The sequence below is a fragment of the Durio zibethinus genome, chromosome 22 (assembly GCF_047325235.1).
Source record: "Durio zibethinus cultivar Kanyao isolate XHJ-2024 chromosome 22, ASM4732523v1, whole genome shotgun sequence".
Classification (NCBI taxonomy): Eukaryota; Viridiplantae; Streptophyta; class Magnoliopsida; order Malvales; family Malvaceae; genus Durio; species Durio zibethinus.
The window spans coordinates 6,959,759-6,969,864 of record NC_143183.1 but is presented as its reverse complement, the minus strand read 5'-3'; the positions used below and the strand labels follow the sequence as shown (position 1 = coordinate 6,969,864).

General features: G+C 31.8%; 1 protein-coding gene across 2 annotated transcripts; it reads left to right on the top strand.

The window, feature by feature from the left end:
* The first annotated feature begins 2,287 nt into the window (after positions 1-2,287).
* On the top strand, positions 2,288-9,426 carry LOC111307893 (dihydroxy-acid dehydratase, chloroplastic-like). 2 transcript variants are annotated; one of them, XM_089751606.1, is made up of 14 exons: positions 2,288-2,893; positions 3,791-3,855; positions 4,514-4,561; positions 5,629-5,783; positions 5,872-6,066; positions 6,147-6,258; positions 6,442-6,511; positions 6,614-6,672; positions 6,801-6,924; positions 7,049-7,119; positions 7,802-7,903; positions 8,212-8,292; positions 8,842-9,000; positions 9,093-9,426. In XM_089751606.1, the coding sequence occupies exons 2-14, from the start codon at positions 3,805-3,807 to the stop codon at positions 9,141-9,143; spliced, it is 1,278 nt and encodes a 425-aa protein (XP_089607732.1). In that variant the 5' UTR covers positions 2,288-2,893; positions 3,791-3,804; the 3' UTR covers positions 9,144-9,426. The 2 variants fall into 2 exon arrangements, with proteins under 2 accessions (XP_089607732.1, XP_022761939.1); XM_022906204.2 differs by having other exon boundaries at positions 3,784-3,855.
* The last annotated feature ends 680 nt before the right edge of the window (positions 9,427-10,106 follow it).

Below are 10,106 nucleotides of genomic sequence, written 5' to 3'. Positions count from 1 at the left end.
TAATATATACATTTAATATTTAAATTTAATCTGATCAGAATAAAAAAAAAAAAAAACTGATCCAAACTAACCAAACACTATAATTTTAAATCAATTTTAAATTTTTTTGATTTTTTTTTCACCTTTGTACTCTAAGGAATGAAGATGCCATTTCATTAATTTGCCCATTCATTACATAATTTCTCGTAAACATAAAACTATTTTTTAAATTGATAAAAAGTAATATTAAATTTTGAAACATAAAAATTACATATATCATAAAATGAAGAATTTACAATGAAAATGAATAGGACCGAAAGGAATTTTGCTTATAATTAATAAATAAACAGCTTTCAAAGCTTAAAGGTGTCGAAATTTTACCTTGAATGTGCCCTCATCAAAATAGTATTCTTTTGAACGAATAGTTGAAATAGATGCCGGAAATGATTGTACGAAAGTGTCGATTTCTTCTTGCAATAGATGGATAATAAATGGATGGTTTTGAAGAAGTGAATAAGTTAATTTTTTTTGTGTCGATCTAGTTTGCAATTGAAAGTTCTTTTTTCCTAAAAACATGAATAATAAAATACATGTGAAAAACCGGATTAGAGGAAGGCAGAGAGGTAGATACATTTTGATGACTAGAGCTTTCCCCCTTTTCATTTGCTCTAGATGTGAAGGATTGTTCGTTTTGTTTTCTTCCAAAAATTTTTTTAAAAAAAAATTGGATGATTTAATAAGGATAAAACATTAAACGAAAGGATAAAGGAAGGGCATAAAGGATTCTGTACAAATATTTTCTCAAATAAAATGTTTTTTTTTAATTATAAAGAATTGATGATACGAAAAGAAAAAGAAAAATAAAAGAGTAAACGATATTTAATAATCAACTTTTGTTTATTAATTCAAATGATAAAGAGTTTAATTTTTTTTAAATAAAATTTTGATTTTAAATTTTATGAATAAAAAAATAAATTTGATAGAATTTATCCTCCTTATGCGATTTAATTTAACTCGATTTCAAATTAATCGAAATATCTTAAACAAAAAAAAATAACATCTAATAAATTTTACTCAATAAATTTTATGTGTCACAAAGATAAGAAATGAGAACAAAGATATACCTAAGTTATATATATATTTAAAAAATTTTACCCTAAATGATAAAAAAATTCTTCAGATATCATATTTATACAAATAAAATTAAAAAAGATGACATGTACCTGACAAAGTTCATATGTCACAAAGATAAGGAATGTGAACAAAAATACACCGAAGTTATATATATTTTAAAAAAGTTACCCTAAATGATAAAAAAAATTCTTCAAATATCAAATTTATACAAATAAAATTACCAGTTTATCGCATTGCGTGGCTATTTTACCTAAGATAACAACAACAAAAACATTACCAACCAGAATCTTTGTCCGCTTCAATAACTCCATTACTCATGAGCTTATTCATTCGACAAAATATTGGCCGTTGTCCCCTCTAAAGCCGTCCTTTTTTCACCTAAACCTCTTCCCCTACGCTTCATCACTCACTGGTGCTTAAAAACTCTACTGATGATAATAATTTAGATAGAATTAAGTTCGATTTAATTTTTTAAATAATATAATATATAATATATTTTAAATTTTTTGAAGTTGATTTAAATTTAAATTAATTCGAATAAATTTTTTTTAATTTAATTTGATTTATTAATTCTTAAAATTTATTATTTATTGTTTTTATATTATTTTTAATTTATTTAAAAAAATTTAAATAAAAATAATCATTTATAGTTTTTAAAAAAATTAAAAAATATATAAATTAGTAAAAATATTTAATTAAATTTATATTTTTATTTCATTTTTTAATTTAAAAATTAATTCAAACATAATATAATATATAATATATTTTAAATTTTTTGAAGTTGATTTAAATTTAAATTAATTCGAATAAAATTTTTTTAATTTAATTTGATTTATTAATTCTTAAAATTTATTATTTATTCTTTATATATTATTTTTAATTTATTTAAATAAATTTAAATATAAAATAATCATTTATATTTTTTAAAAAATTAAAAAATATATAAATTAGTAAAAATATTTAATTAAATTTTTATTTTTATTTCATTTTTTAATTTAAAATTTAATTCAAACATAATATATATATGTAATATCTAAATTTAATTTAAATCTAATAAAAAATTTAATTCCCTAAAATCATATTTTTTCTCTCACCTCTGCTGATCAATAATCAATAATCAAACTCATTGGAATCTTACACCTATAAATAAGCACGTGCATGGTACGTGCCTACCACAGTCATTTGCAGGCAGTCTATCAGAAAGGGGGAGCAAGCAGCTTTCCTAATCCCCTACCTTAAACCCATCTCCGCCGCCGCCATGCATGCCACTTTTCTAACCTCACACCCAACCGCACTCCCCACAACCAAACCGCTCGCCCCTCCTCTAAACTGCCGCCGATGTCTTCGCATAACTGCACAATCACAAGCAACAGTAACAGTAGATCTTCCCTCTCCAACCACAACAAAACTCAACAAGTACAGCTCAAGAATAACGGAACCAAAGTCACAAGGCGGGTCCCAGGCCATGCTATATGGCGTCGGCTTATCAGAAGACGACATGTCGAAGCCACAAGTGGGCATATCGTCGGTTTGGTACGAGGGGAACACGTGCAACATGCATTTGTTGAAGTTGTCGGAGGAAGTGAAACGGGGTGTTGAGGAGGCTGGAATGGTTGGGTTTAGATTCAATACGGTGGGAGTTAGCGATGGGATATCGATGGGGACGAGAGGAATGTGCTATAGTTTGCAGTCAAGGGATTTGATTGCTGATAGTATCGAAACAGTTATGAGTGCTCAGTGGTATGATGGAAATATCTCTATTCCTGGTTGTGATAAAAATGTAAGTTTTTTAAATTCAGACTACTGATTTTAATAAATATGCTCTTTGATTCAAATTTCTATTCCTGGTTGTGATAAAAAAGTAATTTTTTAATTCATACTTTACTTTTTTAATAAATATGCTTTTTTTTTTCAAACTTTAGTTTTTTTTTTTCAATTGACTGTGATTGTTTCTCTTGATTTTGAATTTATTTATTCATTTTTTGGTATATATGTACTTTTAGTTGTGAAAGGAAAAAATGTTTTTTTTTTTGCTTATATGCTTATTGCTTTTAATTTTGAGAATGAGGAGAAAAGGGAAAGAAGTAAGCTATATTTCTATGAAGACTGTTCTCCGTTTGGTTTAAATGGAAGAAACCAATCAAAGTGATCAATTTTTTAGACATAAAATATATATTTTTTGTAGGATCAATTATTTCATTGAAACTATATAACTTTTGAATTGAGCTTAATGGTGGGTTGAACTTACATGGATTATTAGTTGAGCCTTTATTTGGTAAGCCCAAGGGGTGGAGAGCAAGCTTAAACTGAAATGCAATGTTTTCTTTGGTTTGAACTTTTTTATTTGGTTTCTAAATCTCCTATAAATTGAACTTAGAGCAAATTTTCTTCAATTTATCTTCTGGCTATTGGAAAAATATGAGGGTTGTAAGTTTTGATAATGTTTAATCTTTTGGTCGAGTTCTTCTCCTTGAGTTTAAATGTAATGTTTCCTAGTCATTTAACCATGAGTTTTGATTCAATGTTGGACCTTGGTATAACTGTAGAAGTTGTTTATGTGTAAATGCATTTGTGGTTCAAGAACATTCAACAATCATATATTATAGTATGAAACAGGTTGTCTTTCAAAATTGTGCAACTATATCAATCTAATGCTAGCTATGTCCCTAGATGCCAGGTACAATTATTGCGATGGGGAGGATCAATCGACCAAGTCTTATGGTTTATGGTGGGACTATCAAGGTTTGCTACTTTACTTTATTTAGGACAGTGCTATAAGTTAAGTATGCTTGTTCTTTTGCTGCAAATGGCTCATTTAGCTTCAGTATTTTATTAGTTTTGCTTTTATAACATTCAATGGTAAGTTTCCTTTGAAATAACTGCTGCTTTTTAAAATTCTGAAATAAATACACATCTACTCCTATAATATTAGATTAGGCCTTAAAGATCGGTTTCAAAGAGGAAATCACTCGGTCTTATGAATGCTGCATTCTTTTCTAAATTGCAGTGTTACATGTGCTTTACTTTTCTTATCAATATACATCTGCTGGGCCTAATATAACTTGTAGGTATGCTGGCAATTTGATAATATGTTATGCCAAAACTTAGGTCTAAACCTATTTAAAAGAATCTGAGGCGTCAAACATCCTGATTTCTTACCTTAAGTAAATTATGTCATCATGTGATAGTATGTCTTAAATGAGATTTATTGCAACCTGTTGCTCTGCTTCTATTTGTTGTTTCATATACATCATATATTCATATAATATACTCGAAGTGTAGTCAACTAAAAATTCAGGTATTTGCTGTACTGCAAATTGAAAAGGTTATATGTTGTCAATGTTAATGATGCATTGATTTATTTATTTATTTAATTTTTTTTATACTTGTTCTTTTGCAGCCTGGTCATTTTCAAGGCAATACGTATGACATAGTATCTGCCTTCCAGGTAAGCCCATAATATGCTATTGGAATGCTGTTATGTTAGTTGATTACTTATTTCTCATTATATCTTCATATTAGCTGCATGTTTTCCTTGGTTTTGGCATTTCTGTGCTCCCATAATTTATCTTTTTTCAGATCCTTGGTGTCTGTTAATTCTTTGATTTTAGGACAAATTCGTGTGACAACTAAAATAAAATTTTTTGAATTAGCAAGGGAACTTGGCGGATTCTATGATGTTTTATGAAGGATATTACACTTAGATAAACACATGCAATATTTTCCATGATCTATATGATGTTTTTGTCAAGTATATGTGCATTGAGTTATGACTAAAATATAAAGGCTTACAATCATAAGATTAGAATAAAAATACATAAAGGTAAATGTCCTTGTCAAAAATGGAGGACTTGTTGTGCTGGACAATCTATGTCCGTGTAATACCAAGAACCTCTTGGTGGTGTGTATAAATAGACAAAATTAACTGCCTGCCTTTTTTCTATTTTGGTTTATAAGGGTTGAACCTCTGTGGAGTTTGTCTTTTGCATAAATCTCTTCCAATGCAGGCTTTTTGGAATTTATACTCATTTTATCAAAAAGGGAGAAGTTTTGCATTTTCTGGTCACGAGCGATGTGATATCTTCTTATTTGCTATCTCTCTAAAATTCTGCTTGAGAAGTGAAGTATTGACAGAATGTATTAGGTGGACTAGATTGTGAGTTTAGTTAGTTGGTCTCTGGTGCTGGCACACATAAATTTTGGGGCTCTTTATGTTACATCTTTTTTGGTTTTCCCCTCTTCATGAACTTTAGTAGTACTCACCTTTTGAGGAGCAAAGTTTGCTTTTGCTTTTCACTCTTTTTTTTCTCCCTGTTTATATGACCTTTGAGGATTACAATAAGGATCAACTGATTTGATTTTGTCAAGATCAAGCAATTTCATTATAATGTCTGACATAGGCTAATATGTGAAGATTACCTTCTATGAGATGAATTTATCTGAAAATGCCAACTTATTGTGTCAAATTTGTAACCCTATAACTGCTTTTTCTTTTCCTTTTGATTGGCCTTGCAGTGTTATGGAGAGTATGTAAGTGGATCAATAAGTGATGAGCAGAGAAAGAATGTTGTCCGTAACTCATGCCCTGGAGCAGGGGCCTGTGGAGGAATGTATACTGCAAATACCATGGCTTCTGCAATAGAAGCTATGGGAATGTCTCTTCCTTACAGGTAGAATTATACTCTCCCAAGATCATTTGGATTGAGAATTTGACATTTCTGCCTTCTTTCTTACTTTTTGTTTGTTTGTTCTGACAAGCTCTTCAATACCTGCTGAAGACCCATTGAAATTGGATGAATGCCGTTTGGCTGGAAAGTATCTGCTAGAATTGTTGAAAATGGATTTAAAACCCCAAGACATTATCACCCACAAATCTTTACATAATGCAATGGTTATTGTCATGGCCCTAGGTGGGTCAACCAATGCTGTGTTACATTTAATTGCTATAGCAAGGTGAGAATTTGTTCCAAATATCCCTTGGATATCAAAATTTTCAAAAATTTGTGGATGACTCGTGGAAAGATTCATGGCAGGTCAGTTGGTCTAGAGTTGACTCTTGATGATTTCCAGAGGGTTAGTGATGAGGTTCCATTTCTGGCTGATCTGAAGCCCAGTGGCAAATATGTCATGGAGGATGTGCATAAGGTATAAATTAATTGAATATCTCTGGACAATAAAAAAAAAAAATTGAATATCTTGTGCCTTCATTTTTTTCTTTCGAGTTATATTTTTCCTCTATAGCTTATGAAGCATGACATTAATAACTTTCTCTATACATGCTGTCTATCCTATCTTTTCAACTTATGAGAAAAAATCATGTTTTAATAGATTGGAGGAACGCCCGCTGTTATTCGTTATCTTTTGGAGCTTGGATATCTAGATGGGGATTGCATAACTGGTATGCTGATTTGGATTCTATTAACATTTCTTCATTTATTGTAATTTGGGAGCTTAATTTTGAAGTATTTTTTAATTTGATACAATGATATTTCCTCTCTAGTGACTGGGAAGACATTGGCAGAAAATGCACAAAGTTACCCTTGTTTACCTGAGGGACAGGTTGGTGCTGGTGTCCCCCCCCCCCCCCCCCCCACCCCCCAAAAGACTGTTCCTTCTAAATATTAAAATTTGAGATTTCATGAGTGGAAGATATAACTAATCTGATCAGTCTCCAATTTGTTTTCCAGGATATCCTAAGACCTGTTTCAAATCCCATTAAGAAAACAGGGCACATCCAAATATTAAGAGGGAATCTTGCACCTGAGGGTTCTGTAGCAAAAATTACTGGCAAAGAAGGATTATATTTCTCTGGTGCTTTTTTTTCCTTTCTTTCTAATTTTAAGTTTGTGCTTCATGTTCATTGTGCTGCCAGATTCTTTTGAGTTAAAGATCTAGTCTGCTTCCATAGGTAATGATTGCAAAATTTGTTCTTTAGGTCCTGCACTTGTCTTTGAAGGAGAGGAAGCTATGCTAGCTGCTATCTCAGAAAATCCTATGAATTTTAAGGTATGTGCGTCAAGCAGCGTAGTATGTTTCTTTAATTAGTTAGCAAAGTGGAGGCCCCGTATGCTGAGTTTTTTATTAACAATTGACTATGAGAAGTTGTTTTACTTAAGTTTTGTGTCAGATACGTTTTGTGTCAGATACATAAGCTGCCTCATTTTATTTGCTGAGTGCTATGACTTTGTACTCTTCGTAGCCTGATTTTTCCCTTAGTTTTTGAATAAATAAAAGTTGTAAAAAAATGACTATGAGACTGATTTTATTGGTGTGCTTCATTTAATAGTCTTAGTGGCAAGGCCACAGGTTTTTTACTGCATATATCTGTGCAAATTTATTTGTGATTATTGATTTCCCATATTTTTCTCAGCTTTAACAGTACTAATACAGATTTATGTTATTTGTTTTTTTTTTGAGTAAAAGCAGGTTTTGACTGCCTTTTAAGAGATTGACCGGCAGTCCCTTTTCCCATTACATATTCAACTGCTATATTATCTGCATTGATGCTTATTCATTATCTGCTTAATTTTATATGTATAATATTTTCCAAATTGTTTCTTATGATGCTCTTTAGGATGAACTTTGTTGAGTACATTTCAGTTAAGAATGTGAGCTTGAGCATGCATTCCTTGTATATCTATTTGCATTTGCGAAACTCTAAATGTTGTTTATGGATGTAAATATCCAGGGAAAAGTAGTAGTCATCAGAGGGGAGGGACCCAAGGGAGGCCCAGGCATGCCTGAAATGTTGACACCAACAAGTGCAATAATGGGAGCAGGTCTTGGGAAGGTATTGTGATATGAAGTCCAAGGGGTTTGCCACTAGTGGCCTATTTTTTTGTTGATTGATCCTTAAAGATGCTATTCTATATTTATTCAAAAAATGCTAGATCTCAATTCTGTGATTATTGGAGGCATAATAAGTTACCTCCATTGGTCTTTGAATGGTCTTAAAACTTTCTTATACCCTTTTGGTACTTCCATTTTACCATCTCTACATTTTCTTTTCAACTTGAATTACATCTTTCAAACTTCTGATGTAAATATTGTGCCCTTCAAAGTGGTATTTGATTTGATTGTTTCAAGTGAATGCTGCAGGATGTTGCGTTGCTCACTGATGGTAGGTTTTCTGGAGGTTCACATGGATTCGTTGTAGGCCACATATGCCCCGAAGCACAGGTGCAGTAATTTCTCATTCACAGATTGCATGATAATTTTGCACTCCAATAAAAGCCTAACATTTTGCATTTTAGTCCTTGTGATTTTTTTTTTTTTTTATGTTTCTTTCTTCCCAAGATATAAAGATACGCTTTATCCTGCATTTGGACAAAATCATAGCCCTGAAAATTTTAGATTAAACAAGAGATGGTCAAAAAATTTAATTTGCACTTCAATTGGGAAAGTGTGAAACATTTGACAGACGATAATAGCTTCCCAACTTGAATGTAGGATAGCAAAAGTATTTGAGTTCTCAGTTTTCAAAACAAAGTATTTGAGTTCTCAGTTTTCAAAACAAATCTCGATTCACATCAAAGACAAAGTATGTTCAAATCTGATACTGATATAGTAATTATCAGTAAGACTCCTATGTCTCTGATTATATTATTTATGTTTAGTTATACTTATAATAATATTTTGACGTCCCAAAAAAGTTTATATTATATAAAATTGCTCTATTGCCCTAAAATAAATAGATGGTCAAAATTGGATTTTTTTTTTTTTTTATAGGAGGGTGGCCCCATCGGTCTAATTCAAAATGGGGATCTCATCAGCATTGATGTTCAGAAGAAGGCCATAAATGTTCAGTTGACAGATGATGAACTAAACGAGCGGAAAGAGAAGTGGACTCCACCTCCTTACAGGGCTAATAGAGGAGTTTTGCATAAGGTGGGGGTCATAATCGTGTGCACTAGAATTATGTTTTTTTTGCCTATATTAAATAGTAGATCTCTAAACAAACATCTCATTTTCATTTTCAGTACATCAAGAACGTGCAACCAGCTTCAAAGGGGTGTGTAACAGATGAATAGAGGCGATGAGGTATTTTGCAGCCTAGTCTCGGTATCAGCCCTGCTCTTCAACTACAATTAGCTAGTAGCAGGCATTAATTTTCATTTTCCTTTTGTAATTGTGTTCTTGTTCTTGGTTTGCTGCCCCCATCTTAGACAAGCTTTTGATTTGTTTCTTTTCCAGTCTTAAGAAACTGTTAAGGGGAATCTGCAGAGGTATAATTTGTGTTGTTGAGCAATAATTAGTGAACTCTGTTGAAAATGATGATCCTTTCAATATTAACTGGGCGACCTATATACTCAATTAATTGTTTGACCATCATTTGTAAAGTTTTGGACTCTTTGAGTATTATTTGAATTGAACTAAATGCTACGGTTTTATGCCTTTGTTGGTCGTACAATATGTATTCTTTGTCCATTAGTGATAAACTTTAGTACATGTACAGAATTTGCATAAGCCAAGCAATCAAAAGACAAATACCAGAATTTAGCGATGTTAAGAACAAAGTGAAGAAAAGAGGTTAGCCCCAATCGCCATCATTTCTGTGAATTAACCTGCTGCAGAGCTACAATTCAAGAAGAAGGAACCTAAGCAGCTCTGAATGTGTGGTCAAAGGGCTTGTTACAAAGTGCTCTGACTCCAACATTTCCACAGGATTTTGACTGATCATCCTTGCCTCTGTGCCCTTATTCATAAATTATTCTGTAATCTGCAGAAGGATGTTGATTTTGATTGATGTTTGACTCTTTTTTTCTGGAAAACAAACAACCATGACTCATTCTTTTTGCTGAAAAAACTAATTCGTAACTTGCGAGAGTATAGCCATAGGCAGCCATATCTTAGCTGCACCTCGAAGCTCAAAAAAAGAAGGAATAATATTGCCAGAAACCAGATACAGCACCAGTGCATTGCCATTAAAGATACCACCAGGTTCCAGATGATCAGGATAGGCCAGGCCACTAAGGAAAATAAATATAAAAAAG

Bases quoted from the DNA above. Each gene is read 5' to 3' on its own strand.
- LOC111307893 (XM_022906204.2), top strand. From the start codon at position 2,372: ATGCATGCCACTTTTCTAACCTCACACCCAACCGCACTCCCCACAACC. The intron at 2,894-3,783 runs GTAAGTTTTTTA...CTATGTCCCTAG, and splicing joins TTCCTGGTTGTGATAAAAAT to ATGCCAGGTACAATTATTGC. The intron at 3,856-4,513 runs GTTTGCTACTTT...GTTCTTTTGCAG, and splicing joins TTTATGGTGGGACTATCAAG to CCTGGTCATTTTCAAGGCAA.